The 23,747-nt window shown below is 40.9% G+C and overlaps 4 protein-coding genes and 1 pseudogene across 5 annotated transcripts in view; all 5 read right to left on the reverse strand.

Moving 5' to 3' along the window:
* The window catches only part of LOC113675089 (protein sax-3), a 16,515-nt gene extending 10,634 nt beyond the window's left edge, over nucleotides 1–5,881 (reverse strand). The window contains 1 exon segment of the mRNA XM_089193866.1: nucleotides 5,878–5,881. Within this exon segment, the coding sequence (XP_089049992.1) occupies nucleotides 5,878–5,881 (4 nt within the window).
* LOC149034268 (uncharacterized) lies at nucleotides 5,410–7,427 on the reverse strand (annotated as a pseudogene). Its single transcript, XR_016182861.1, has 2 exons — nucleotides 6,151–7,427; nucleotides 5,410–5,908 (listed from the first exon to the last, which is right to left on the reverse strand). The product of XR_016182861.1 is annotated as an uncharacterized LOC149034268 (transcript).
* A 4,262-nt stretch (nucleotides 7,428–11,689) lies between these two features.
* On the reverse strand, nucleotides 11,690–12,274 carry LOC149034269 (uncharacterized). Its single transcript, XM_089193867.1, has one exon. The coding sequence runs from the start codon at nucleotides 12,272–12,274 to the stop codon at nucleotides 11,690–11,692; it is 585 nt and encodes a 194-aa protein (XP_089049993.1).
* Nucleotides 12,275–12,817: 543 nt separating this feature from the next.
* On the reverse strand, nucleotides 12,818–13,981 carry LOC149034270 (uncharacterized). The gene has a single exon (XM_089193868.1). The coding sequence runs from the start codon at nucleotides 13,979–13,981 to the stop codon at nucleotides 12,818–12,820; it is 1,164 nt and encodes a 387-aa protein (XP_089049994.1).
* A 90-nt stretch (nucleotides 13,982–14,071) lies between these two features.
* Nucleotides 14,072–15,619, reverse strand: LOC149034271 (uncharacterized). Its single transcript, XM_089193869.1, has one exon. The coding sequence runs from the start codon at nucleotides 15,617–15,619 to the stop codon at nucleotides 14,072–14,074; it is 1,548 nt and encodes a 515-aa protein (XP_089049995.1).
* Nucleotides 15,620–23,747: the final 8,128 nt, after the last annotated feature.

The following is a 23,747-nucleotide window of genomic DNA, read 5'->3' on the forward strand; positions in this document are numbered from 1 at the left end:
AGAAAGGAACAGAAAAATGAAAATTATCAACAGTTGCTGCAAATTCTAGCCAGATGAGTTTACCTTGGTGTGATATTTTCCACAAAGAAGGATCGACTCAAACGGCTTTGGAATAGCTCGCAGAATCGTAAAATCACACCCACGAGGTAAGACACAAAAATTTACTATTTCCGATTTTTTGGCGTTTAGCATTTCAAGATTTAGTCACTGCATGTATACTCCGAAAGACTTTTTTAGTCACAGCCCACGGAAAGGTCTGTTTTCGTAGATGAATGGGAGCAATCGTCAATCTTTTGACTTTCAGACACTTAAATTAATAATCTGCCCAGGTTTCTCTTCTCTGTTCACTTTTAAATAGCAAGGAAATTCAATGGAAATAAATTCAAACGAGTGTTAAAAAATTTTTGAAAAGTTGCTTCGCGTCGTGGTTTCCTAGCTTATCTCGTGTTCTCCCAACCTTCCGCGTGTTTACATCAGGCTATGTAAACACGGAAACCGTTTTATATTTCTTCAATGTTAACAGATGAATTGCATCATATAATTTGGAGGCAAATCTTTAGATTTTTGACTTTTGATCGGTATGTAAATTATTCGTAAATTTTCAAAAGCAGACAGGTTACGAGATTGAAGAAATTTATCAATAAGATGGGCTTGGTATGACTCCAAATTTCTCAGGACTAGTCAGCACAAAAAATGTATGGTTTTGGTTCAGAGAATTAACTTTCCAATCTTGGGAGAGAAAGGGTGATATTCTGTATTTAAAATGTTTTAGTATTTCTGCAATGACAAACTATCCTTGACTGCATAATACATAATATTGAAGATTGGAAATTGTTTGGGTTTACCTCAAGTTTATTTCCAACTGCAATTAGCTGAAATTTCTTTTCTGGTGTAAAACCCATCACAGAACAATTAGCAGCAATTGCTCTTCTAAAATTACCTAATGTTCTCAAAGAACTTGGTGGGAGGAGCAGACTGTTTTAAAGAATCCCAACATGATATCACTTTTCGAATGACATCCACGACCTGAAAAAAGAAATTAATTGAACTTTTATATTGTTTTTCTTTCTTATGTCCAATGTCAAATGTATTTGAAAAGTGAAATGATGCAATATAAGAAACATTTCAATATAAAGTATTCCACGAAAAATTTATCAGTGAATAGACATCTTTGGTAGAATACCCCAAGTGCCCAATGTCCAGGGAGATGCACTGGGATTAAAACAATAGCGTTGTCAAATATATCGATCTAGGGATAAATATGTGGTCAAATTACAAAGTTATGATAATTAAAAAATTATGGACATTGAATTTTAAAGTTTGTTCTAAACTTACAAATGTTATAAATTAAGAAGGACATGTACCTTTTTGGTCCACCTAGCTATCCACTTTGTTTCATGTTTGGATAGTTTTTCATATAAAAATGTGTTGAAGCAATAAACCTTTGGGTAACCTTAAGTCTGAGAGGAAAAAATTTAGTCGTAAAATTAATAGTAATGTGACAAATGAATGAATGCATCCAAATATATTGCATATATTATGTTACAAACAAAAATATAAATTTCCTTTTTTTTTTTTTTTTACCTTTTTAAAAAGTTCGCGTTTAATATTTGTGGTCAAGCCTTGTTCTCCTGTTTGTCTGACCTTTAACCTAAATACCTTTAGGTGGATGTTAAATGAAACAGCGACCCTTAGGTAGATGTTATTTTGCGAATGTTGATTTGGTCATTCATTTTTTTGAAAAAACAAACTTTCCTTTCTTTGCTAGTCTGACTTTCCATTAGAAGAATTTAATTACAATTTAATCTCCTTTCACCGACTCTGAACTGCTTTATTTTCACTACATCCAAATATTAGGACTGCAGCCAACCTTTCCACCCGAACTCCTTTGGAGCTTTGGACAAAGTACACTTCGTTATCGTTTGTAATTTGTGGCTTCGAATAACTCTTTAAACGTTCTAAAAATCATAGACGTAGCCATAATTCGCAGAAATCGTAAAATCGAAATTTACCGCCATTTTTCGACAACGCAGCAGTTTTCGTCATCACATCGAAACAGTTCATTCACTTCACGGTTGATTTTTAATGTTTCAACTTCCGATAAATTCGTGCCGCCCGAAAGTTTTCGTAACGCAACACCCAAAGCCGTGACCTCCATCTGGTCGATGTTACTTGGGTGCGACCTGGACTGACCGACTCGATCAAAGATGGCGGAATATTTGAGCCGACCAGGATTCCACGGTATTCCGCTATCTTTTTGCGTCCTTCCAACCTTGAATGTGTTTGGAAATCAACACCAAAGTTTAGTTTAGAGGAGAAAAAGTACACGAGATCTTTTAAAGTTCTGTTACCGAGAAATTCAACGATCGAACGAAACAGCTGACAGACCTGAATAGCATGCAGACCTGGCAGATTGTCGATGTGAAAGGAAAGACAGTGTTATATGCAGCCGGACCCAAGGTTTTTTCAGAGCCACCTCAGTGACACGTATGTAGCATGCATTTAAATTTTGGAGAATGGCAACTTAATAGATATATTCTACTTTAATATTTTTACTTAAGTATATTGTTATTTTTACGCAGTTGTTAACTCATCACAGCTGGCATTTGTGCTGGGTTTGAGTCCAATTGGCGATTGGGGCATTACCCTTTGCAGGGCTGTCAATAACTTGTCAAGTGGGCAGGGAAATGAAAATAGTAGCTGTGGTTTTAAGAGTCTGCTTGGGTTAAAGGTGAGGAGGGGTAGGAATGGAGATTTAGGGAACAAAAAGCCTCGTTGTAGGTAAGCAAAACTTTGCAAAGGTTTTGACAATCAATAATTTGTGACCCTCCACATGATTCTAGGGATAAAGGTTATAGCACGCTCACAACATGCTTCCACTTGAAAGCAAAAGAAGCTGGCTATAGCACGTTTACTGAGCACGCTAGGGCACACTGTAATGAGCTTATGCTTTTGTTTCATATAAAACACTACAAACAATAAAGCGTGTGCCGTTAGACAATGAAGCATGGGCAGGCAAACATGCAAAGCATGTTCACCTTCAAATACAAAAGCTAACGTGCAAGTGGACACAGCATTCTAGGGTGTAACCTAGTGTGCAGCGTGCATGTTAACTGAACCTATAGGAAGAGTAATCATTACACAGTCAATGTACTCTCATCCTTGCAGTAAAAAATAAAACTTGTATTGGTGTTTATAACTATCAACTTCCTAATCGGGAAAAAAAACAAAGTAGAAACATTTGGCCACAAATGAGTAGGAAGGATTTAAAGCAAACACTTCAGATACTTTTTTTATGTGGAGAGGTTACTTTTGATGATGTTTGTAGCATGTTTAAGCACAAAATCCAACCTGGTGCCGGACAAATTGCAAAAATTGTGTAAACAACCCAACATATTCAAGATATTCATAAATCACCATAACAGATAGCCAATAATGGCCAAACATTTGTGTAAAAGTATATTCCATTGGGTGGCCAGAGTGATTTTCAGGGGATGGTTAACAAAACCAAAAGTGAGAAATAATTTTGTTTTCAACTCTGTTTTTGAGAGAACTACAAACCTCAAGCAAATGATTTCCCCTAGTCACACACTCAGTTGTGTGCCTGAAACTTGATTCAATCAATGCAGTAAACAAACTAAGAAACCTATCATGATTCTCAGAATTAGCACACACACCAGAAACTTCTGTTTGATAATGTGATGGTATATAGATTTGATTAATTTTTTTTAAATTGGAGTTGTCACATTGCGAATGATCTTCAGCAACAAAGAAAAATGAGCTTGTGTGACTTGTGACTGACTAATAATGGTCTGACCCTTGACCCTTGGTTAGTAACAGTGTGACTAATTAGAAAATACTGAAAACAACCCAAAAACATGGTACTGCAAATGTTTGGGAGTGTAAACTGGTTCACTCTATTTTTTCTTCATTAATTTCTCAAAGCAACACTCTTAAGAAATTAATGTAAGGCTTACAGGAAATTATGGAGAGAACTGTCTATGCTGATGTACATCCAGTAGTCTGGCAGGATATTTGTAAGATGAAGCCTTGCACTAACTGGAATCAAACACATTGAAGCCGTGCTAGCCGAGAAATTTTTGTTGACATGTGATTTAATGGCAAGAAAGACCAATGGTTAACACTTAGTACCATGTGCAAAAGTGACAAATGTCACTGATCTCTGGCAGAAATTTTCAGCTTGCTTGCTGCATACCTTTTCACAAAAGAGTCAGGCAAGATTTATTTTTTGATTTTGCTTTTATCTCAGGGATAGTGCAGTGTCTTGATGGTTAAATCAAAAGCCAATGACCTAAAACTGTTCCCACAGCTCGTTTTTCACATTGGATCACAAAAAATTGAAATTACTTAAAACAGTGTTCAATTTGCACTTAAACTCAAAATAAATTTTGTTCAATGACACCTAAAATAACTCTCAAAAAAATTGTCAAGTGAAAATTTTCATGTTAAAGGTTAGAAACGATTGAAATAACTAAGGTAAATCTCAAGGTGTTTTGATAATCACTTGGAGAGATTGATCTGAGAGGTTCCAAACAGTCACAGAATCATGTAGTGCTGTTACCTGTTTCTTGTAACTCTGTTACTCATTACAAACATGAGAAAAAACATGGCAAACTGTAGCTTCTTGTTCATTTTAATCTAAGCCAGCTTTAAAAAACTGTTGCAATTTTTCTTTGTTAATGGGTTTCTTTACGACAACTACCCTTTTTCTAACTGCAATTCATTGATTGATTAATCAAAAGTTTGGGGTGCAGCCTATACACAGGTGTGGCTTATTGGCTGATAAATCCAGTTCCCTTTGCTCTTGGGCAAGACTTCAAGTACAAAATTATGACAACAATTATTGGCTGCCATCATGCTATCCTGCTCTAACTTGAATAATCCAAACAGCTGCTATATAGTAGAGATCCTGGAGACAAATGGCCTGTATGGTAAATACCATATATTTAAAGCAAAAAGCCAGTAAAGATGTTGTTAAAATCCAAATAGAAAAAGAGATGAATATGACACTCATCTGAAAACAGGGACCTAAAATATGGAACTTGCTGAAATCTCTACACACTGAGCAATAATCTGCCAACGAACTGGAAGAACCTGGAGGGATTGAAGTGCTTGACAGGAAACTGGATGGTCTTTAAGAAGAACTGGCTTGTTGCTGCTGGCAGTGCTTATTCTGAACTGCTTTCCTCTCCACCCTCCTCTCTGCTTAAAACATTTTCTTTTCATCATCAGAGCTCTTATCAGTTAGCTTTATGACCTTTAGTCTTTTCATTACTAAAGCAGTACCTTTAGTCCATGGGCCAAGACCCCCCAAAATAGGGTTTTTTTGTACCATGTTGAGGGACCAGTGCTATCCTATATCTGCAATTACTGAAGTTTATTGTAAGGTATGATAGCAAGCCTCTATGAGTAGCTTACATGCTGTAATCATGTGATCAAATGACATCATTCAAAACTGCCTTATTGCTATGTATTTGCTTCACAGCCTCAAATTCTGGGGTATATTCATGGTACAATTCCTTTTTTATGTCATTTAGTACAAGAGACATTAAATAGAAAGCTAGGTTCAATTGAGAAAGAATGGCACCTGTGAAAGATTACATTTTTGTTGCCATGGCAATGAAAATGGCCATTAAGTTAGCTCACTGAAAAAAGATTCTCCAGTTTCCAAACTGTAAAAATCATAGTTGAACAATTTAAGTTGTAAATAAATTCATTCTTCTGCAGATCAGTTCAGCATGCATTTGGATTAATTATCCAGTTAACAAGTCCCAAAGAACTATCTTGATCTCTTATCTTTAGCAAAATAGCTCCCTTCTTTAGCCATTCTGGTACCAGACACAATTGGAGACTTACCCATTTTGCATCTGTTCAAGTGTCATCTTCACTGAAAGGCGAAGGAGTAATGTTAAATTTTGAACAAACATAACAGCTGCATTATGCTGAAAGCAGCTAGCATTTGCCAGGACAATAACAAACAGCCATTGTATGCATTTAATAGAGTACATTGCTTCAAATGCAAAGAATTTGATACTAGCAGATCAAATAGAATTAACACACTTTTATTTAAGAAAGGGTGTAAGGTATAAAAAGGTAAGTCCTGTTTACTAAGGTTTAAGAGACTCTTACCTATTGCTATCTCCACCTTCATTGTCATCACGATCAACAGAGACAACATCATCATCATCCTCATCATCAGGCCTTTTTGTGCAATCTTGAGGGCGGCACATGTCAGTACATCCCAGGCCATTGACAATACATGAACACACGGGAAGTTTGCAGGACCAACTGCACTGGCAGGATAGCAGTTCCAGAGCTACCAGCAGAGCCAGCTGTTCACCCATCCAGTCTACAACCAGCTTGCCATCCTCAGTGCACCAGCCAGATCCCACCAGTGATGGGAGTTCTGGGCATCTTTGCAAACTTCGTCTCCATACAGCAGCCTGGTAGTTAGCTTGTAGCGAGTGCTTTCGAAGCGTATTGTTGCAGGGTGGCAGCTGATTGGATTCAACATCTCTCTTCAAACAGCTCATTGATGTCACTTGTCCCTGGGGTACTGCAATACATGGTGCATGTAAACTTCTGAAGGCTACGGTATGGGTTATTGGACAGATACCATTCCATACTGAGTTGCTGGAACATTTCTTGAAATTATGCACTTAGTGTCACAATTCAATGCCCTGCTACCTTTCCATGTCCTGTAAAAGCACTGACCCTATCACAGCCAGAGAATGTATGAAAGCAAACTTCAATCTAGCAGCATGGACTGCGTGCAAGAGGATTTGGGTATCAGCCTCCTCTTGAGTCAATTCAAGCTCACTGATAGGCTGCATTACTCCAGGTAATAATTGGTAACATGTGTAACCACACATGACAACCAGTGTCTTTCCTGACAGCTTCTCCATGTACTTGTCTTTCTTCCATGTGCTGGTAACAAAAAACTATGAATGCTTGTTTGTTCTTTGAGTTACACTGGAATTTTCCCCATTGTTTAATCTTGTGATCAGCTTGAATATTGCAGTATTCACTTCCTGATCCTTCACCTCTGTTCTCCTGTTCAGCGTTTTTTACGGATTCCTCTCTGTAATCATCAAATATGACATTGATCCTGTCACTGGTTCCACCTTCATTAAGAACTTTGCGAAGCACAGTTTCAGCAACAGCAGCAAATGTCTTCTGATCACCTTTCAGACACTGGACAAGAGCCATCCCACCAATTGTAAATGCAGAGGGTTGGGGAATGGAATCTCCAGCTTGACGTCTTTCTGGAGTTCTTTTGCCATGGACGCTTTGTTTGTCTTGCGCATCAAGCCATCTGGGGTAGCCAATGACCACAGGAGAGGTCTGAGAGGATGGGATAACACTTCTCTCATCTGTAAATTTCTGCTTTCTGTGATGACAATCATTTGAGCAAACAACCTTCTGTCGGCCCTGAGGATTACCACTTGGTTCTGACCAGCTTTAACTGATGTCTTCTTGTTTAGGTGATTGAAAGTCTTCAGCATAGCTGTAGTTATTGTATTGTGGAACTTGACTTTAGGAGGATTAGACTGAAGTCGTTTCTCACAGAATACTTTGTAGGCCATTTCTCCAATATCTTTAGCTTGTAGCAAGTCGTGCTCCACATCAGGAGTTGTAACTTCACATTTCTTCCATCCCTTGTGATTCTTGTGGGCTGTAAATCTTTGTGTTGGGAGGAAGACCTGCTGATATGCAACATATCTTTGAGTTGCCTGAGAAAGGTGCTCTGATATTCAGCAACCAAGTGAAATTTGCTGAATGCATTAGGCCTTAGACTGAAACCTTTGGTTCCTCCTGATGTTTGGGTGTCCTTGTAGACAGTTTCCTTACACGTCTGATTGACAGGTATTCTTCTGAAAGGGTTGTCTTCACTCATCTGAGAAGAAAATCCTCCAGATTTAGGGTATTCAAGGGTGTCTGGGTTTTCTTCAGATAAATGTGACATTTCATGCAGATATGCAGATAGGTACCTGGCGTAGTTGTAGTTTTATGGCATATAAAAGTAGAACTTGCTTTGGGGGACTTTGTTGCCCACCACTTGCACCAAAAACCAAGTCCTGACCAAATGAGGTGATAAGGCGTGAAACCTTTTCAGAACAAGACTGTAGTTCTGGAAATCTGGTGCTACCAGTCAGTAGAGTGAAAAAAATTCATTGAGATCATCAGGAATGGTCATGGCATTTTCAGTCAGCTTGCAAGGTTGTGGAGGCCATGATGCTTTTATTTCTTGAGACTGGGTGGTTTCTCTAAGGCAGAGGGTGGTCTTTGAAATTTGAAATTTTTAATGCATTTGTGGTCATGTTATGAATGTATAGGTTTGAAATTATTTTTGGTCTAGCTAAATATTTTAAATTGACTTTTAAACACAAGCCTTGTTTCCACATGCAAAAACGAATTTTGGTGATATTTCAGCTCCTAAAACATACAAGACAGCTACTCTTTCTGGTTTGCTGTCATAACTTTTTGTTATCACCCCCAACCAAGCTTCAAATTTATATCATTCCCAGCTGGTCCATCTGAATGGTACATCTGAGATTGTCTGGCCCATGGACTACTTCTTCCAGGCCACATTTTTCTTTCTCCAAGGAACTACTTTTGAAGGTGTTCAAAACATCATCCAACTTATCAAGGACTTGAAACTCATGATTAAGTTGTTGTTAGTTTGGCTTCCAAACATATGTATTGTTCTCACAATGAGCCTTCTCCGTGGCTTGCTTAACTGTAGCTCTGTTTCAGAAAAACTATAAGCAAAACTGGGCTAACCTTGATTTGAGCACTTGCGTTAGGTTTTCTGTTAAAGAGCCAATCAACACTAGAAATTAAAGCAGATCTAATTGCTAAGAATGAATGGATCCAATACAGATACACCATCTTCTGCTGTGTCCATTAAGCAGAAGAATTAACTGCCCATGCAGAGGTGTTCATAGACTTGAAGGACGAAGACTCAATTACTCAACACATGTCCTGTTATTCAAATAACTTAACTTTTAAGAGACATACCAAAACACTCACTAATGAGCACAAAATGCTATTCAAATTGTGCTAAAAGAAAAAAATCTGCTCAACTTCATAACACAGATATTTTGGTCTTACAGTCAGGACAATTTTTCTTACATTTCCCTTCTGGTTAACTGTAATTGTAAAAAAAACTGAGCATTTCTGTTTTCAGTTAGGCTGTAAACTAATTGATCTATTAACTTTTTTTACTGTGTAGATGAGGGATGACACTGAGCAACTCATGAGGGACTCATTAAAATTAAAGGTCCACATCAACAGTGGAGAGAAACCAGACTTTGAATGTCAAATTTACAATCACTTGCCAAGTCAAGAGGAACACAAAGATCATATTCTTGAAGAGGTTTGTTCTTTTTAATTAACATATTTGTAAATTTTATTTCTAACACATGTAGCTTTTGTAATGATGACTGGCAAAAGACCTTCACAAGTCACCACCACTAGTTATAGTCCCTGCTCACAGTTTCGTGCCACTGCAGCCTGTAGTTACATATGTTAAATGTAAATAATACAAACATCAAGCAAAAGCTAGTTGTGGGGATCTGAATTGGGTTCAACCCATAATGCTTTGTTTTGAGCAAATCCACTATTTGTGACAAAATTGTTGACACATTAACCTTCCTAACCCCCTGTTCCTTCAATTTTATTTCTGTTGCCCTTGTAAGTTGACCTATTCACCCCCTACTCCTCAAAACAATGTTGTATAGTGTTTCTATGAACCTTCAGCTACATACAGGCAACATTGAATAATGGCATGGGGGTCTTTTCAATGATTTGGAGTATGGTAGAGACATGAGTCTTATTCTACACATAAATAGTACTGTTCAAATAAATTATGTTTCAACTCATTTTGATGCTGATTATAGCGTGATTTGCAATAAATCTCTCTTGTATCAAACATTTATCTTGGTGGTGTTCTCCAGCCTATTGACAAACAGCTTATTGACAGAATACAACAGATGAAAAGACACCATAAGCAGTTTGTCAAAAGGGATATATTTGCAGGCCAAACTTCACCACCACTATTAACAAATAGGCACTTCTAGCCGACAGACCCACATATCCCAGGCACCAATGAAGATGTGGTCCAAAGTTGATCAGGAAAACCTGAAAAAGAAAACACAGCCTCAAAATTAGGAGCATCCTCAAGTTTTATTTTAGACCATGTGCTCTATCATCATCAACAACAAGTTCTACTGTTCAAGGAGGAACAATGAAACAACAAAAGCTGAAACTGTTGTTTGCACATCAAACAAAATGGCAGAAGTAGCTGTCTAATAAATTTGGAAATGAGATTACACTTCTTGATGCCATTTACACGACCTTAAGATTTAACTTGCTGCTATTCTTTCTGGCTGATAAAACCAATCGACTGTATAGGGGTGGGCTCTTTCATCATTTAAAGTGAAACAACATCTGCAATACGAGAACTGTTAGCAATCTTCCATGATTATAGTGCTATTAGGAAGCCCTGATATTTTTTGACAGACTTTTGCCAAGAGGAAATAATTACAATCAAGCAAACATTCACAGGTAGGGAATTAACAAAAAAGATTGAAAATGTACTTTCTTGAGAAAACAAAATCAGTCATTTGGAGGTTGGTTGATCAATGCACCTGTGTGGTGCTGTAGATTTGCATTATAGATACATTATTTTTGCACTTCTTATAAATACACTAAACAACTAACACAAGTCTAAATGAGTTGCACCCTTGTATGCTTTCACAAATCCAGTGTACTACAAATGGACCCCACACGTCTGTGACTTTCTCTGTCAGCATCACTGATGGGAGAGGTGGCTGAGGTAGAATGAAAATGGGGGTTTTGACTTTGCTTTGTGCTGTTGCCAAATCAACATCAAAGGATTAATTTCAGAAAAGTGTGGCTTCCCTACAGGACAATAGTCTCTGGATGGCAAATCCAAAGCTCAGGAACTGTTTGATAAAGCATGTCTGGTAGAAGCAAAGGTAATGATTATTTCACTCTGTTTACATGGCTTAGCACTGCTTATAGTCACATGGTTTGACGTCACTGGTTTATTGAAGAACTTAAAAATAAAATGCATCAACTAAGAAAAGAGAAGGGAGAGAAAAGTCATAACTCCTAATTCCTCAGTTCTGACCATTGTTTCTGGTTTAAAACATTATTACTGTGCATATATTTCTTAAACAGGGAACTTTAAACTATTTCATTTTTAATTTTTTATACAAGGTTAAAGGAAGTGCTTCAATTAATTGGCGTAACTGTTCTGATCCTTTGGACCCTGATCCATAAGTTTGCTCACCGTAACAAAAGAGACGTAAATCCTTCATCAGTCAGTGTAACCAGATTTATTCGAAGTAAATTTTCGCGGTGAAACGAGAAAGGGTTTTCACCAGCGAGCACGACAATACAATGACAATCCCTAAATCACATGGAAAATCAATACCATGACACCTTGCTACAATGCTAAACTGTGTGGTAACGCTAGACGCGTGACACGCGTGACAGAACACTCCCCGTCTGGTATAAGAAAATACCACTACAATATCTAAACAAAACAGTAACGTCCTAGATTAAAATGTCCAGTGATGTCCTAATTTCCAGCACAAAGCTGTGAAAGTTCACTTTTCTCTCGTAAAACTTAGACCGTTCATCCAAGTGGGGTTTTCATCTTCTCGAAATCTTTCTCCCTCCTAAGTAGGATAACCTCAGTGACGGGCCTGGTGTAGCTCCTTCTGGAGCCGTCTTTCGCTGTCACCAGGTCAACCTTGCGTACTTTACTGTCTGCGGAAGCATAAGCCTTGGTTATCCGGGCAAGAGGCCAGTAGTTTCTAGGTGACTCTTTACAATGAAGGAGGACCAAATCTCCTTCTTCTAGGTTCCTAGTTTCGTTTTGCCACTTCCTTCTTGGCTGGAGTGTCGGCAGGTATTCTTTTCGCCAACGGGTCCAGAACATATTGGCCAAGTACTGGACCTGCCTCCACTGCTTGCTGTACAGGTCTGTGCTGCTGAAATTCCCAGGCATGGATTTCAAGGCTCTGGACTTCTGTGTTAGCAAAGTGGCTGGGGTGAGAATCTCTGGCATTTCTGGATCAGAGGGCACGGGGACCAGGGGTCTGGCGTTCACTATAGCGGTTACTTCTGCCATGAGTGTTGTGAGGACTTCATGAGTGAGACGTATGGGTCCAAGATCGGCAAGAATGGAGTCCAAGATCCTTCTGGTCACCCCTATCATTCGTTCCCAAACTCCACCAACGTGGGAGGCATGAGGAGCATTGAAGATCCAATTGCAGCCTTCAGTTGCTAGGTAGGACTGAATGGCTTTGTCGTCCATCTCGTTAAGGCAAGATTGGAGCTCGTTTCGTGCGCCCACAAAATTGGTACCACAGTCTGAGCGAAGCTGTACTGCTGGTCCTCGCAAGGCCAGGAATCTGCGCAAGGCATTGATGAAACAGGAGGTGTCCATAGACTCTATCACTTCGATATGGATAGCCCTTGTGGTTAGGCAGGTGAAAAGTACAGCCCAACGTTTGCTGTTGGCAATTCCTCCTCTTGTCTCGCGAGCACTGATTAGCCAGGGTCCAAAGACGTCAAGGCCAACGTAGCTGAATGGAGGTGCGGGAGTAAGTCGATCAATGGGAAGATCGGCCATCTTTTGTGTCTGCTGCCGACCCCTCAGCTTCTTGCACTTAATGCAGTTGTTAATGGCGCTGTTCACGGCTCGCTTGCTTCCAACAATCCAGAAGCCACTGCTTTGGATTAGGCCGAGTGTGAAATGTCACCCCTGATGCTGTACTTTTTCGTGATAATGCTTTATTAGAAGACTTGTGACGTGATGTGAGCTTGGCAGTATCAAGGGGTGGCTCTCCTCATAGCTCAGACTTGCTCTCTCTAGTCGGCCACCAACTCTGACGAGTCCATCATTATCAACCATTGGGCTCAGCTTGAGAAGGGGGCTTGTCTTAGGTGACCCATCAGAATTGTTGAGACTGCTGATTTCCTGTTCATAAGCTTCATGCTGAACATTCTGTATGATTAACAACTTTGCTCTGTTTAGAAGACAAGCATGTGGTGTCAGCTTTATACTTTCTGTGGTACCAGACTTCTCAAGGGTCTTTTGACGATGCGACTGGATAAAGGAGAGAAGTCTGCCAATCGCCCTCACAAGAGTTGTCCACTGTGAAAACCTAGAGAAGCGGCTGGTCCCGAGAGGTTTGTGAGGCAGAATTTGAGTTACCAGAGCTTGTAACACTGGGCGGACTTCCGGGTCATCTTCTGCAGTTTCTGAGGCTTGGTTGGCAGTCGTGTTGACAGATGCTTCCTGATGATGAAGGAAGATAGGTCCATGATGCCACATACTGCCACTCAGGTTCTGGGCATCTACTGAGCGCGTGGCTAGATCAGCCGGATTCCGGTGGGAGGGTACATAATACCATTGTTCAGGAGATGAGGATTTTCTAATACGCTCTACTCGATTGCTGACATAAACATAAAAACGTCGCGTCTCGTTGGTAATGTAGCCAAGGACTACTCTGCTATCAGAGTAGTAGGAGACTGTATCAGGCTTTATGTCCAACTCTCGGTTGATGAGCTCCGTGATTTCGATGCCAAGTGCGGCCGCACACAGCTCGAGACGAGGGATGGTTGGGGCATGAGATGGGGCCAGCTTCGCCTTGCCAAAGACGAAAGACACTTGGATGCTTCCATCGTGTTGGACAGTTCTGAGGTACGAGACTGCTCCAATGGCGTTATTGGACGCATCGCAGAAGGTATGCAGCTCCTGTTTTCTTACTCCTGTAGATGAAACTACTATGTAACAACGAGGGACCTTCAGAAGCGTTAGAGCTTGCAAAGCCTTGCACCATGCTTCCCAGGCCAGCCTTTGCTCTTCCGGCAACGGTTCGTCCCAGCTTTCTGGACGAAGGTTGCTGAGATTGGCCATCATGGATCGAAGGAGGAGCTTCCCTCTAACAGTAACTGGAGCTGCAAGTCCCAGTGGATCATACAGACTATTGAGGACGGAGAGCACACCTCATCTTGTAAATGGCCTCTTCTCCAGAGAAACTTTGAAGGTGAATGCGTCTGCTGATATGTCCCATAGCACCCCTAATGCACGCTGAATTGGCACAGTATCCAGTGAGAAATCTAGGTTGCGGAGGTCAGAGGCTTGATCTTCTCTTGGAAAGGCATGAGTAACTTCTGGATGACTGGATGCTATCTTATGTAGACGGAGATTTGCTCTGGCTAACATGGCTCTTGTGCGAGTTAACAGGTCAATGGCCTCAGTGGGTTTGGCCACAGACTTCAGCCCGTCATCGACATAGAAATTGTTGTACACAAAGTCCTTTGCATCTGAACCAAATTCTTGCTCTCCAACTTCAGCTGTTTTTCTAAGGCAGAAGGTGGCTACTGCTGGTGAGGAGGTGTTTCCAAAGACATGAACCTTCATACGGTACTCAGTTAGCTCTTCGTTTGGATCGTTATTCTTGTACCAGAAAAATCGCAGCAGGTCCCTGTGTTGTTCTTGAACTAGGAAGGAGTGGAACATTTGTTCAATGTCTGCCACAAAGGCCACAGTGTCCTGACGGAAGCGTAACAGGATGCCTAGTAGGTTGTTTGTGAGGTCTGGTCCTGAGAGCAAGGCCTTGTTCAGGGATGTTCCTTTGGTTTCTGCTGCAGAATCAAAAACCACACGAATTTTATCTGGTTTTTGGGGGTGGTACACTCCAAAGTGAGGAAGATACCAGCGTGGGCTAGAAGGGCTTAATTCTGCTTTTGGTGCAGGTTCCGCGTGACCTTTTTCGAGCAATTTCTGCATGAAGTCGAAGTAGTGCTGTTTCATCAACGGTTTTTTGTCAAGTGTTTGTCTAGTTGACCTCAGGCGCTTGACTGCATCTTCTCGATTGTCGGGAAGCTTGTTGAATTTCTCACAGACAGGTAAGGGCACCTCCCAGCTACCAGATTCGTTCCTGGCTAATGAACTGTTCATGATTTGAATGAACTTCCGATCCTCCACTGACATTCCTGGTCTGTTGTCATCATTAGTGCATGCAAAGACATTGTCTCCCAGTCCATCTTCAAAGCTCCCTTTGAAGAAAGTTCCTTTCTTTTGACTAGTTTCCAAATAAGTTGTGAAGTCTGCATGTGAACCATGTTTAACATAAAGCCGGTTGCTGCATGGTAGCAGAAAGGAGGGTCGACCATTATCGAGAACTTGTGTCCTGTAAGATGAGATCTCAGTGGGCTTATGAGCGCCATCCATACAGGCGTTTCCTAACACCACCCATCCCAGGTCGAGGCATTGAGCCCATGTTGCATTCCTGGGTCCGTTTCGCGATTCATGAATTTTGTGAAGGGGCGGTGCGTCTCTTCCGACAAGCAGGAGAATTTCAGCTTCTGGGTCTAGCTCAGGGATCTTCTCAGCGATAGCTTCCAGATGGGGGTGGGCTCTGGCCGCTGCGGGAGTTGGAATTTCTTCTCTATTGTCTGGAATAGCGTTGCATTCAGTGAGGATGGGCAGCGTGTGACTCTGCGTGCCATCAAAGGATTCGATAACAAGGTTGTGGGCGCGTCTTCCCATGGCCTGACTTGTCCCTGAGCACGTTTTTAGCGTGTAAGGTGTTGCCTTCCCACCCAGGTTCAGCAGATGAAACAGTTTTGGCTTGGCGAGCGAACAGTTGCTTTGATCATCGATGACCACATATGCCTTAATTTTGTTCTCAGGTTGACTGTTTGCGTAGATGCTCACAAGACATATCTTTGCACAAGACTTGCCTCCCATGTGTTTCCACACACCTTTGTGCAGCTAGATGTCACTGCAGGCTCCCCGCCGTACTGGTGGGCATCTTTCAGCTCTACTTCTTCTGCTGCTGGTTTGCTGGGGGGTCCCGCGTGTAATGCTGTAACATGTTTATCACTGTGACACTCAGAGCATTTGACTTGGGTCGCACAATCCTTTGCTAGGTGATTAGTTGTGGCAAGGCGATGAAAGCAGATTCGGTGTTGGCTAAGCAAATTCTTCCTTTCAGTGAGGGGCATGGCCCTGAAGGCACGGCATTTGCTAAGCGGATGCGATAATTTGTGAATGACGCACCATCTTGCAGGGTCCCGGTTAGTTGAGCTCTTGAGTGCAGGGTCTGTGATGTCAGTCCTAAATGCTGTGAAGCCTTGTCCGAAAGGTGGGTCATCAGTAGGTTCGATTGGAGGTTTGACAAGAGGCTTGACAGGAAATTTCTCCAAGTGACTCTCCATGGATAAGAATGGATCATTCCGTTCTTGTGCAATCTCTTGAATGAAAGAGGCAAACTCCTTAAAAGGGGGGTAGTCAACACCATGCTGTGATTTGAAACGGTATGTGTGCCTTTGCCACCTTCCTTGGAGTTCTTCCGGTAGCTTCGCAAGCACTGGTTTCAGGAAGGCGGGTTCATCAAGGATTTTGAGGCCTGCAAGACCACCATCTTCTTTTGCACACCGCAACTCTAACAGTAAGTCCCCCAATTCTTGCAGACCTTTGTTGTCCTTGGATGCCAACACAGGGAACATTGTGAGTTTGTTCAGATGCACATTGGTAATAACTGCGGTCGAGCCAAAACGTTCGCCCAGCTTTTTCCAGGATTCTCGTACCCCTGCAGTCGGATTCTCTACGTAAGCATTGCGTAGCCGTTGCACAAGTCTTTTGGACTCACCAGTGGTGTACTCCAACATTAGGGCTAGCTCCTCACTTGCAGTGATGTTTACATCATTTGTCATATTCTTGAAAGCTGCCTTCCAAGTATTGAAGTTTTCCGGACGATCGTCAAATTTTTCGATTTTGTTGGCAATCAGCTCCCTTCGAGCCATAAACTGAATAAAACATTCCATGCAGTCAGCTGGATTGGAGAATTTTACGGTTTGGCTAGGGGTTGAGGGCGATGCTCCTGGGTTCAGCTCCTCTAGAGGATCTTGCTTTTCCTTCGTGACAGACTTAGCCGGGAAACCAGGGATGGTAAAGCGTGGTGTGTTAAGTTCTTGGCGTCGCGGCTTTTCCTCCTTAATCAAGTTAGCCGTGAAACCAGGGGCGGTGAATCGTAGTGCGCTAGGTTTTTGACCACGAGGACTAGATTCCCCCAGTTGGCTGCTGATAAATTCTTCAACACGCTTACGGGGTTCTTCAACGGGTAGATCTGGTAGCTGATACTCATTACCGAACCCAAGCTCCTCATCAATGGCCTTGGCTCGCGCCACCGCTGCAGCTGCCTCTTGTTCGACGCGTAAGGATTCCAGGCGCGCTTGGTCTTCCCGTTTTCTCCTTGCAAAGGCCAGTTCGTCTTCTCGTCTTTTCTTCTCTTCAAGTTCAAGAGCCATCGCAGATTTAGACTGAAGTTCATTTATTTTCCTTTGCATTTCGGCCTTTTTCAATGCTGCGGCCGCCTCGCCTCTCGCATGGGCTCGTAGCGCACTAGATGAAATTGACGTCTTAGAAGCACGCGACCCAGAACAAGCCGACCCTAATTCTTGTAGAAGATCATTTTTGCGATCTATTCATTCCTGTATTGCTGCTTGAACGATTTCTTTCCGAGTCTTCATGATTTCCTCCAACGTTTGTCGTTCCTGACGTTGTTCGGGCGAGCTGGTGTACGCCGTGAAGTCCATCAAAGAGACCCAAACGAGCTGATATTCATTGAACGCCGAGCGTAAATCTCCTACTGCTTTACGAAGAGCTTCGACGGAGTCCGGAGTTCCCTGGAGCTGAGAAATCGTTCGGGCAGTTGCTTGCCATAACCTTTCAAGCTTCGACGTATCTGTCTGAAGTCTGTTGGCTATCAGTTTGACGCTGGGTTTCGAAACTTGTCTCGGCCGCGTGGAATCCTCCTTTTGCTCGACGCCATCTTGGTTCACATTGTTTACGAATGGAAGTGTGTCGATTTCGGCTGGCCGAGTAGTTTTCCTCGAGGTTTCAAGGTCTGCTTCGTAAGTAGCGAATGAAATATTAAAGGCGCCTGCCAGAAGGTCAGCTGCACTGGGAATTTCGTCTTCTAATTGTGGCTCGAGTTCCATATCCATGAGGTTGACATTATCATGATTATCGCCTTCGTCGGCTGGCGAAAGATCTCTCGTTTCACTGTTCTGATCCTTTGGACCCTGATCCATAAGTTTGCTCACCATAACAAAAGAGACGTAAATCCTTCATCAGTCAGTGTAACCAGATTTATTCGAAGTAAATTTTCGCGGTGAAACGAGAAAGGGTTTTCACCAGCGAGCACGACAATACAATGACAATCCCTAAATCACATGGAAAATCAATACCATGACACCTTGCTACAATGCTAAACTGTGTGGTAACGCTAGACGCGTGACACGCGTGACAGAACAGTAACATAGTAATCAGATATACCAATATGTGATCTTTGCCAGTTAACAATGAATTTGGGCATTCAGACAAGACAGGTTTATGGTCAATATCATCACCAACAATGGTATTAAGCCTCAGAGTAAATCTTTAAAACATCAATATGTCAAAGATCACAATAACAACAGTCTAACTGAAATGGTAACAGTACTGAACAATGAGATCTTGCATAACAAATGCAGAAGGTGGGTGCCAACATAGCCAACAAGGATGTTAGTTATGTGAAATGTATATTATTATGTGAGAAAAAAGGGGCTAGATGAAAGGAGTTTTAGAGTTAGTGAATCATGATGAGATTGCCTTTGATGTAAAAGTTCTCTGTAGAAGCAGCTCCTTTTGATTCTTGGGTTCTTTGTGACAATTTGTGATTTAAAGGGACATCATCAATCAGAATGTATTTAGTCAGTTAAGAAATAACATGTCATCAATACTGATTTTTTTTGTTTCTGCTGTTTGTAGTAAGTTACTCTAACAGTTGCACACATTAAAAGAATAGTGGAGTGATATTTTACTTACTTGTTCAGAAGCTTGAACCTTGAACCTTAAGTGATGCCAAGGAAAAATGTTACCTCTGAATTAAAAGTCAACTGCCACTGCTGATGTGTAGTGCTTACAACGACCAAAACAAATCTAATTCCTAAGACTCCTAGGGCTGCCACTCCAAGATGCGGTTAACAAAGTGTTTGGGGGCTATTTTACGGATCGAGGTTAAAGAAGAACAAATGAAAGTTGACTGTTTACATGAATCTTTATTCTTGAAAGCAATTGACTATGAACCGCAATCAACAATCGAAATCACAATCAATGTCGCAATCTCAAAATCAATCAATCATAAACCAAGACAACTCAAAAACCTACAAAGAACTGATCACAAGGATGCTAAACTCCCCTTTTGTATGCGCATGGTGGCACTGAAAGGTCTGATTAGAAAACCAGTAGAAACAGAGACAAACAGATAAACACTGTAACTATGTTTGTATCTAGGATCATTCTGAAATAAATAAACTAATCAATAATCAATTTAATAAAAATGAGTCTTCTGGCTTGTGTCCATAACATGATGTGATTCTCAATGAAGCTCTAAAAATACATGCTTATCACAAAAAGGATCCATGAAAGTTTAGACTTTGTTCTGCTCTTCCATGACCAGAGGAGGGTGATGAATTTACCTGGCACAACAGAGGCGTTGTACAAATGCAGAAGAAGACATTGGAAAATTGTACAACCATTCCAATTTTTTTTATTGACAGTAAAGTGACTTTCTTTCTCCGAGGAACCGGTTTTTTTAAGAAGGCGACAACAAGATCAGCCAGGTTGAAGTGGTGGTTGAGTTGAGATCAACAATTGAGATCATCCCTGGCAACAATGATCTATTGCTTTCTCTCCTTTCCTGTTATGACAGTAGCAGAACACGTAGATGCATTCTGCAATGTTTGGGTGAGCAATGTATCAAATAATGGAAAGGAACAAAATCAGATTGTGTGGATGATGGAAGAGAAGTTTGTGTAATAGATCCAGCCCTTCAGGTTACTCAGCCTGAGATCAAGGGAAGCATCAAGGATATCCTCCATAGGTTGCTCAACAACATAAGTCTTGAAAAACCAGTCAGAATGAACAGCAGGCAGAGGCATACAGGGAAGGATGTTAAACAAGCCAGAGGAAATCAGCTAGGAGGTGCAGATGACCATTTTAAAATTTTATTCATTGGAGAACTGACAATAGGCAATGGGGAGCAAGGAGAGAGTGCTTCACAGGTATTCCTTTTTGTGCCCTTAATTAAGTAATTATGAGACCTAGAAAACTATGTTGCCAAGTTTCAGGTGACTAAGATTTAAGGAGATTTTGCAAAAAAAAAACGTCCTTGGAATGAAAGATTTTCTCTATACAGTACCTTGCTGGTACTGGATGTGTTTGTAATGCGTAATTTTTAGTATTTAGGGTTAATGCCAATACAAAACACATGTAAGATGCCAGATGGCTGAAGTTTAAGGAGAATTTGTCAAAAAGATCTTGGAATGAAATATTTTCTCTATACTTTAATGGAACTGGTTGTGTATGCTGTGATTTCTTCGCATGAATGTGTTAATGGGATTTTTCCAAAATCAGATTTGGCACATTAATCAAGGGGTAGGGATGTGAAGAGGTTGAATGTTTCCTTAGAAAAACACTTCTTAACCAGTTTGATTTTTTATCTCTTTTATGAGATAAATGGCCTCAACCTTGTACCAGTAAATCTTTTTCACACCATAACTTGATAATCTCCATGGACAATGTGACAACAATATCCCAGCATGTTTTGTGTTTCCTTTACAGAAATTCTGGATTACTTTGAAAGTGTTCTTTTCTCTATGGGTAAACCAACTGATTCTTTGGTGGTATATAATCAAAGGGATTGCTGCTTGGCTGCAGAGCTGATAGTTGTGTCATTCTGCAAAGTGGACCTTCACCATCATTTCTTCACGTGGCTGTTATTCAATAAGTCGTGGATAGCTACATGTATCATCAGTTAATCATGAAAGCACTCTAAAAGAAGCAGCATTGAAGGTAAATAAGTAAACGTGATTTTGCTATTATTTTCGAGGGGGGTACCAAATATTTATCAGCCATGATTCATTTAATAAATTATTTGGATACTTTCCAAAATGAAATGCAGCAAAGTCGTTATTCATTGCTAATTATTATAGGGTAGGGTTATTTGAGTAATAAGACAAATTTCATTTCTGACTAGTTATTACTTTTGAAGAAAGCTACTGATACAGGGTTTCTGATGTTTTCATGTGGTCAGGCAGCCATGAACTTAAGGCAAATCCGGTGAAATTCACAAAAACATGCAAAATATCACAAATTATGCTAGAAATCTTGCCAAATACATGTATAATTATTTGAACTCACCTGTTGGGCTGTTTACTTGCCATAAAATTGAAAATGTATCTTAAAAAACATTCAAAATCTACAAGGTGTTCTTGGATTAATGTTGCTAAAAAGTGGGCAGTGGTCACTTTGTTGAAAGCTTTGCCATTGGTGCATTTCTCAAGTAGATTGTTGTTAAAAGAGCAAATCAAGATATCTGTTGTGGTCAAACAAATAGCAAAGCATCTTCTGTATTTCTTTCGTAGCAAGTCCCAACGAGTTGTACAACTTGCTATCATTTGTAAAAAAAACAGGAATCAACTGTACCATATTTCCTTTCTGTGGTAGCTTTTTGATGTCTCTCTACTGATTGCTGCATACTGTGGCTTGCAAACTCTGCAAATTACGGAAAAGTTTTTAAAGATGCTCACACTTCTGCGAAAACAACTACAACAGATTTTTTGCAGAAGATGATTATAGCCATCTGTTATGCTCTACATAGAACATTGTATTGGACCCCACAAGAAAGCTGCTGTGATATCGAGAGTATCAGTCTCGAATAGAGCTAAAGTAAAATGAACCACAACGCCCTGCTTGTAGTAAAAACCTTGCTCTTTTTTTTTAATAATCAAACTCTCTCTCTCTAGTCACGTGATCCAACATGATTGACTTACGACATTACATCCCTCCCTTTTTTTCGGATGAAAAGAACACAAGGTGACTAACTGTATTTTAAGTGATAAACGTCCTAAAATTCTAAACAAAACAATGTACATCGTTTTGTAATCAAATAATCAACATTCAAACTAAATTTAAACTGAGATCTCTTTTCCTTCAAACACTTCATATAATGTCAACGTTCTCAGAGAATCAGAAAAGTTCCTTTTCCAGCCTATTTCTCGTAGACGATTTGTACATAGTCTGAAAACCTGACAGGAGGTTTGATCTGTCGTTTCGATCGTCTCGGCAAGGCGTCAGCTTTCATTTCGGATGGACATTGTGTCTTTTCTTCATCTTTCCTTCCACCATTCTCTTGGCAGGGTGCAAGATGTTTGGGAATAACTTTGAACTGCGATGAATTCCTCGTAACAGTGTGTGAACCATCACTCGCTGTGACCATGGTACCTTTCTGTTCCTCGACGATGAATGGTTTTGGATTGTATGGAGTGCTGAGCTTGTTCTGTTTGGGTTGTCTAATGAGTACAACTTCTCCTGGCTTAATCTCTCGTTCTTGAGCATGCGCTTTGAGGTCACCATAGACCTTCATTTTCTGCTTTTGCAGAGCATCTCTCTGGGCGATGCTAGCGGATGGATCTTGAAGTGTATATCGCGGCAGCTTGTGTTGGGTGATTGGTGACTCTGGTATTGTGGTCTTGAGTTTTCTATTGTTTAAGGCTTCACTTGGAGACACATTGATGGTGGAGTGGGGTGTTGCACGATATTGCCGTAAGAACTTGTACAACTCTTGCTTCCAATTTTTGCCTTCTAGGTGAGCAATTCTGATAGACTTTTGGAGGGTCTGAACCAGTCGTTCTGCTTCTCCATTTGCTCTTGGCCAATACGGGGTTATCCTTCTATGCTTGAATCCTAAGTAGTCAGAAAAGTTCTTAAATTCATGACCATTAAACGGTGGACCATTGTCACTTTTCAGGACATCAGGAATACCTTGTCTTGAGAATATTGCATCAAGTTTAGGGATCACAACTTTTGCTGATGTTGAGGTAAGTATTTCTACTTCCGGAAAACGGCTGAATTCATCTGTTACTACCATGATGTAATCACCAGAGGGGAACGGTCCAGCAAAATCCACTGCGACTTCTCTCCAAGGTCCGCTAGGGAGTGACGTCATTCGAAGGGGTTCAATCGGTGGTGACTTGGTCGATGCAGCTTGACATGAAAGACAGCTTTTGACCTTCTCTTCTGTTAGGTTGTCGATTCCGGGGAACCACACTTTGTCTCGGATGAGTTGCTTTGTTTTGACAATACCCTGGTGACCACCATGTGCCAGGTCTACTGCTTTACTTCTGAGAGTAAATGGTATCACAATTCTGTTTCTTCTTAATACTAGTCCATTGAACACTGATAATTCTTCCTTGAGCTTCTTGTATTTCTGTACGTCTGGAACATTCCATTGGCCAGTTTCCACAGCCTTGACGACAGCTTGCATTTCTGCATCATTTCTGGTTTCGTGTTTTATTTCTTCGAGCGTCATTGCTCTTGGTACAGCATTAGAGCATACATAGTTGGCATAATCTTCAGCCAAATTTTGTTCTTCTGGTGCTGTGGGACACGGATGTCGGCTCATGTAATCAGCAGGGTTTTCGGCATCTCTTCCAGGCCGATAGATCAGCTGACAGTCGTAGGGCATGAGTCGAAGTTTCCACCTGTCCATTCTTGGGGAAGTTTGCTTGTGGTTCTTAAAGATGCCTATGAGAGGTTTATGATCAGTAACAACAGAAAACTGGGCACC

This window comes from Pocillopora damicornis, chromosome 14 (genome assembly GCF_964200805.1).
Source record: "Pocillopora damicornis chromosome 14, jaPocDami1.2, whole genome shotgun sequence".
Lineage (NCBI taxonomy): Eukaryota > Metazoa > Cnidaria > Anthozoa > Scleractinia > Pocilloporidae > Pocillopora > Pocillopora damicornis.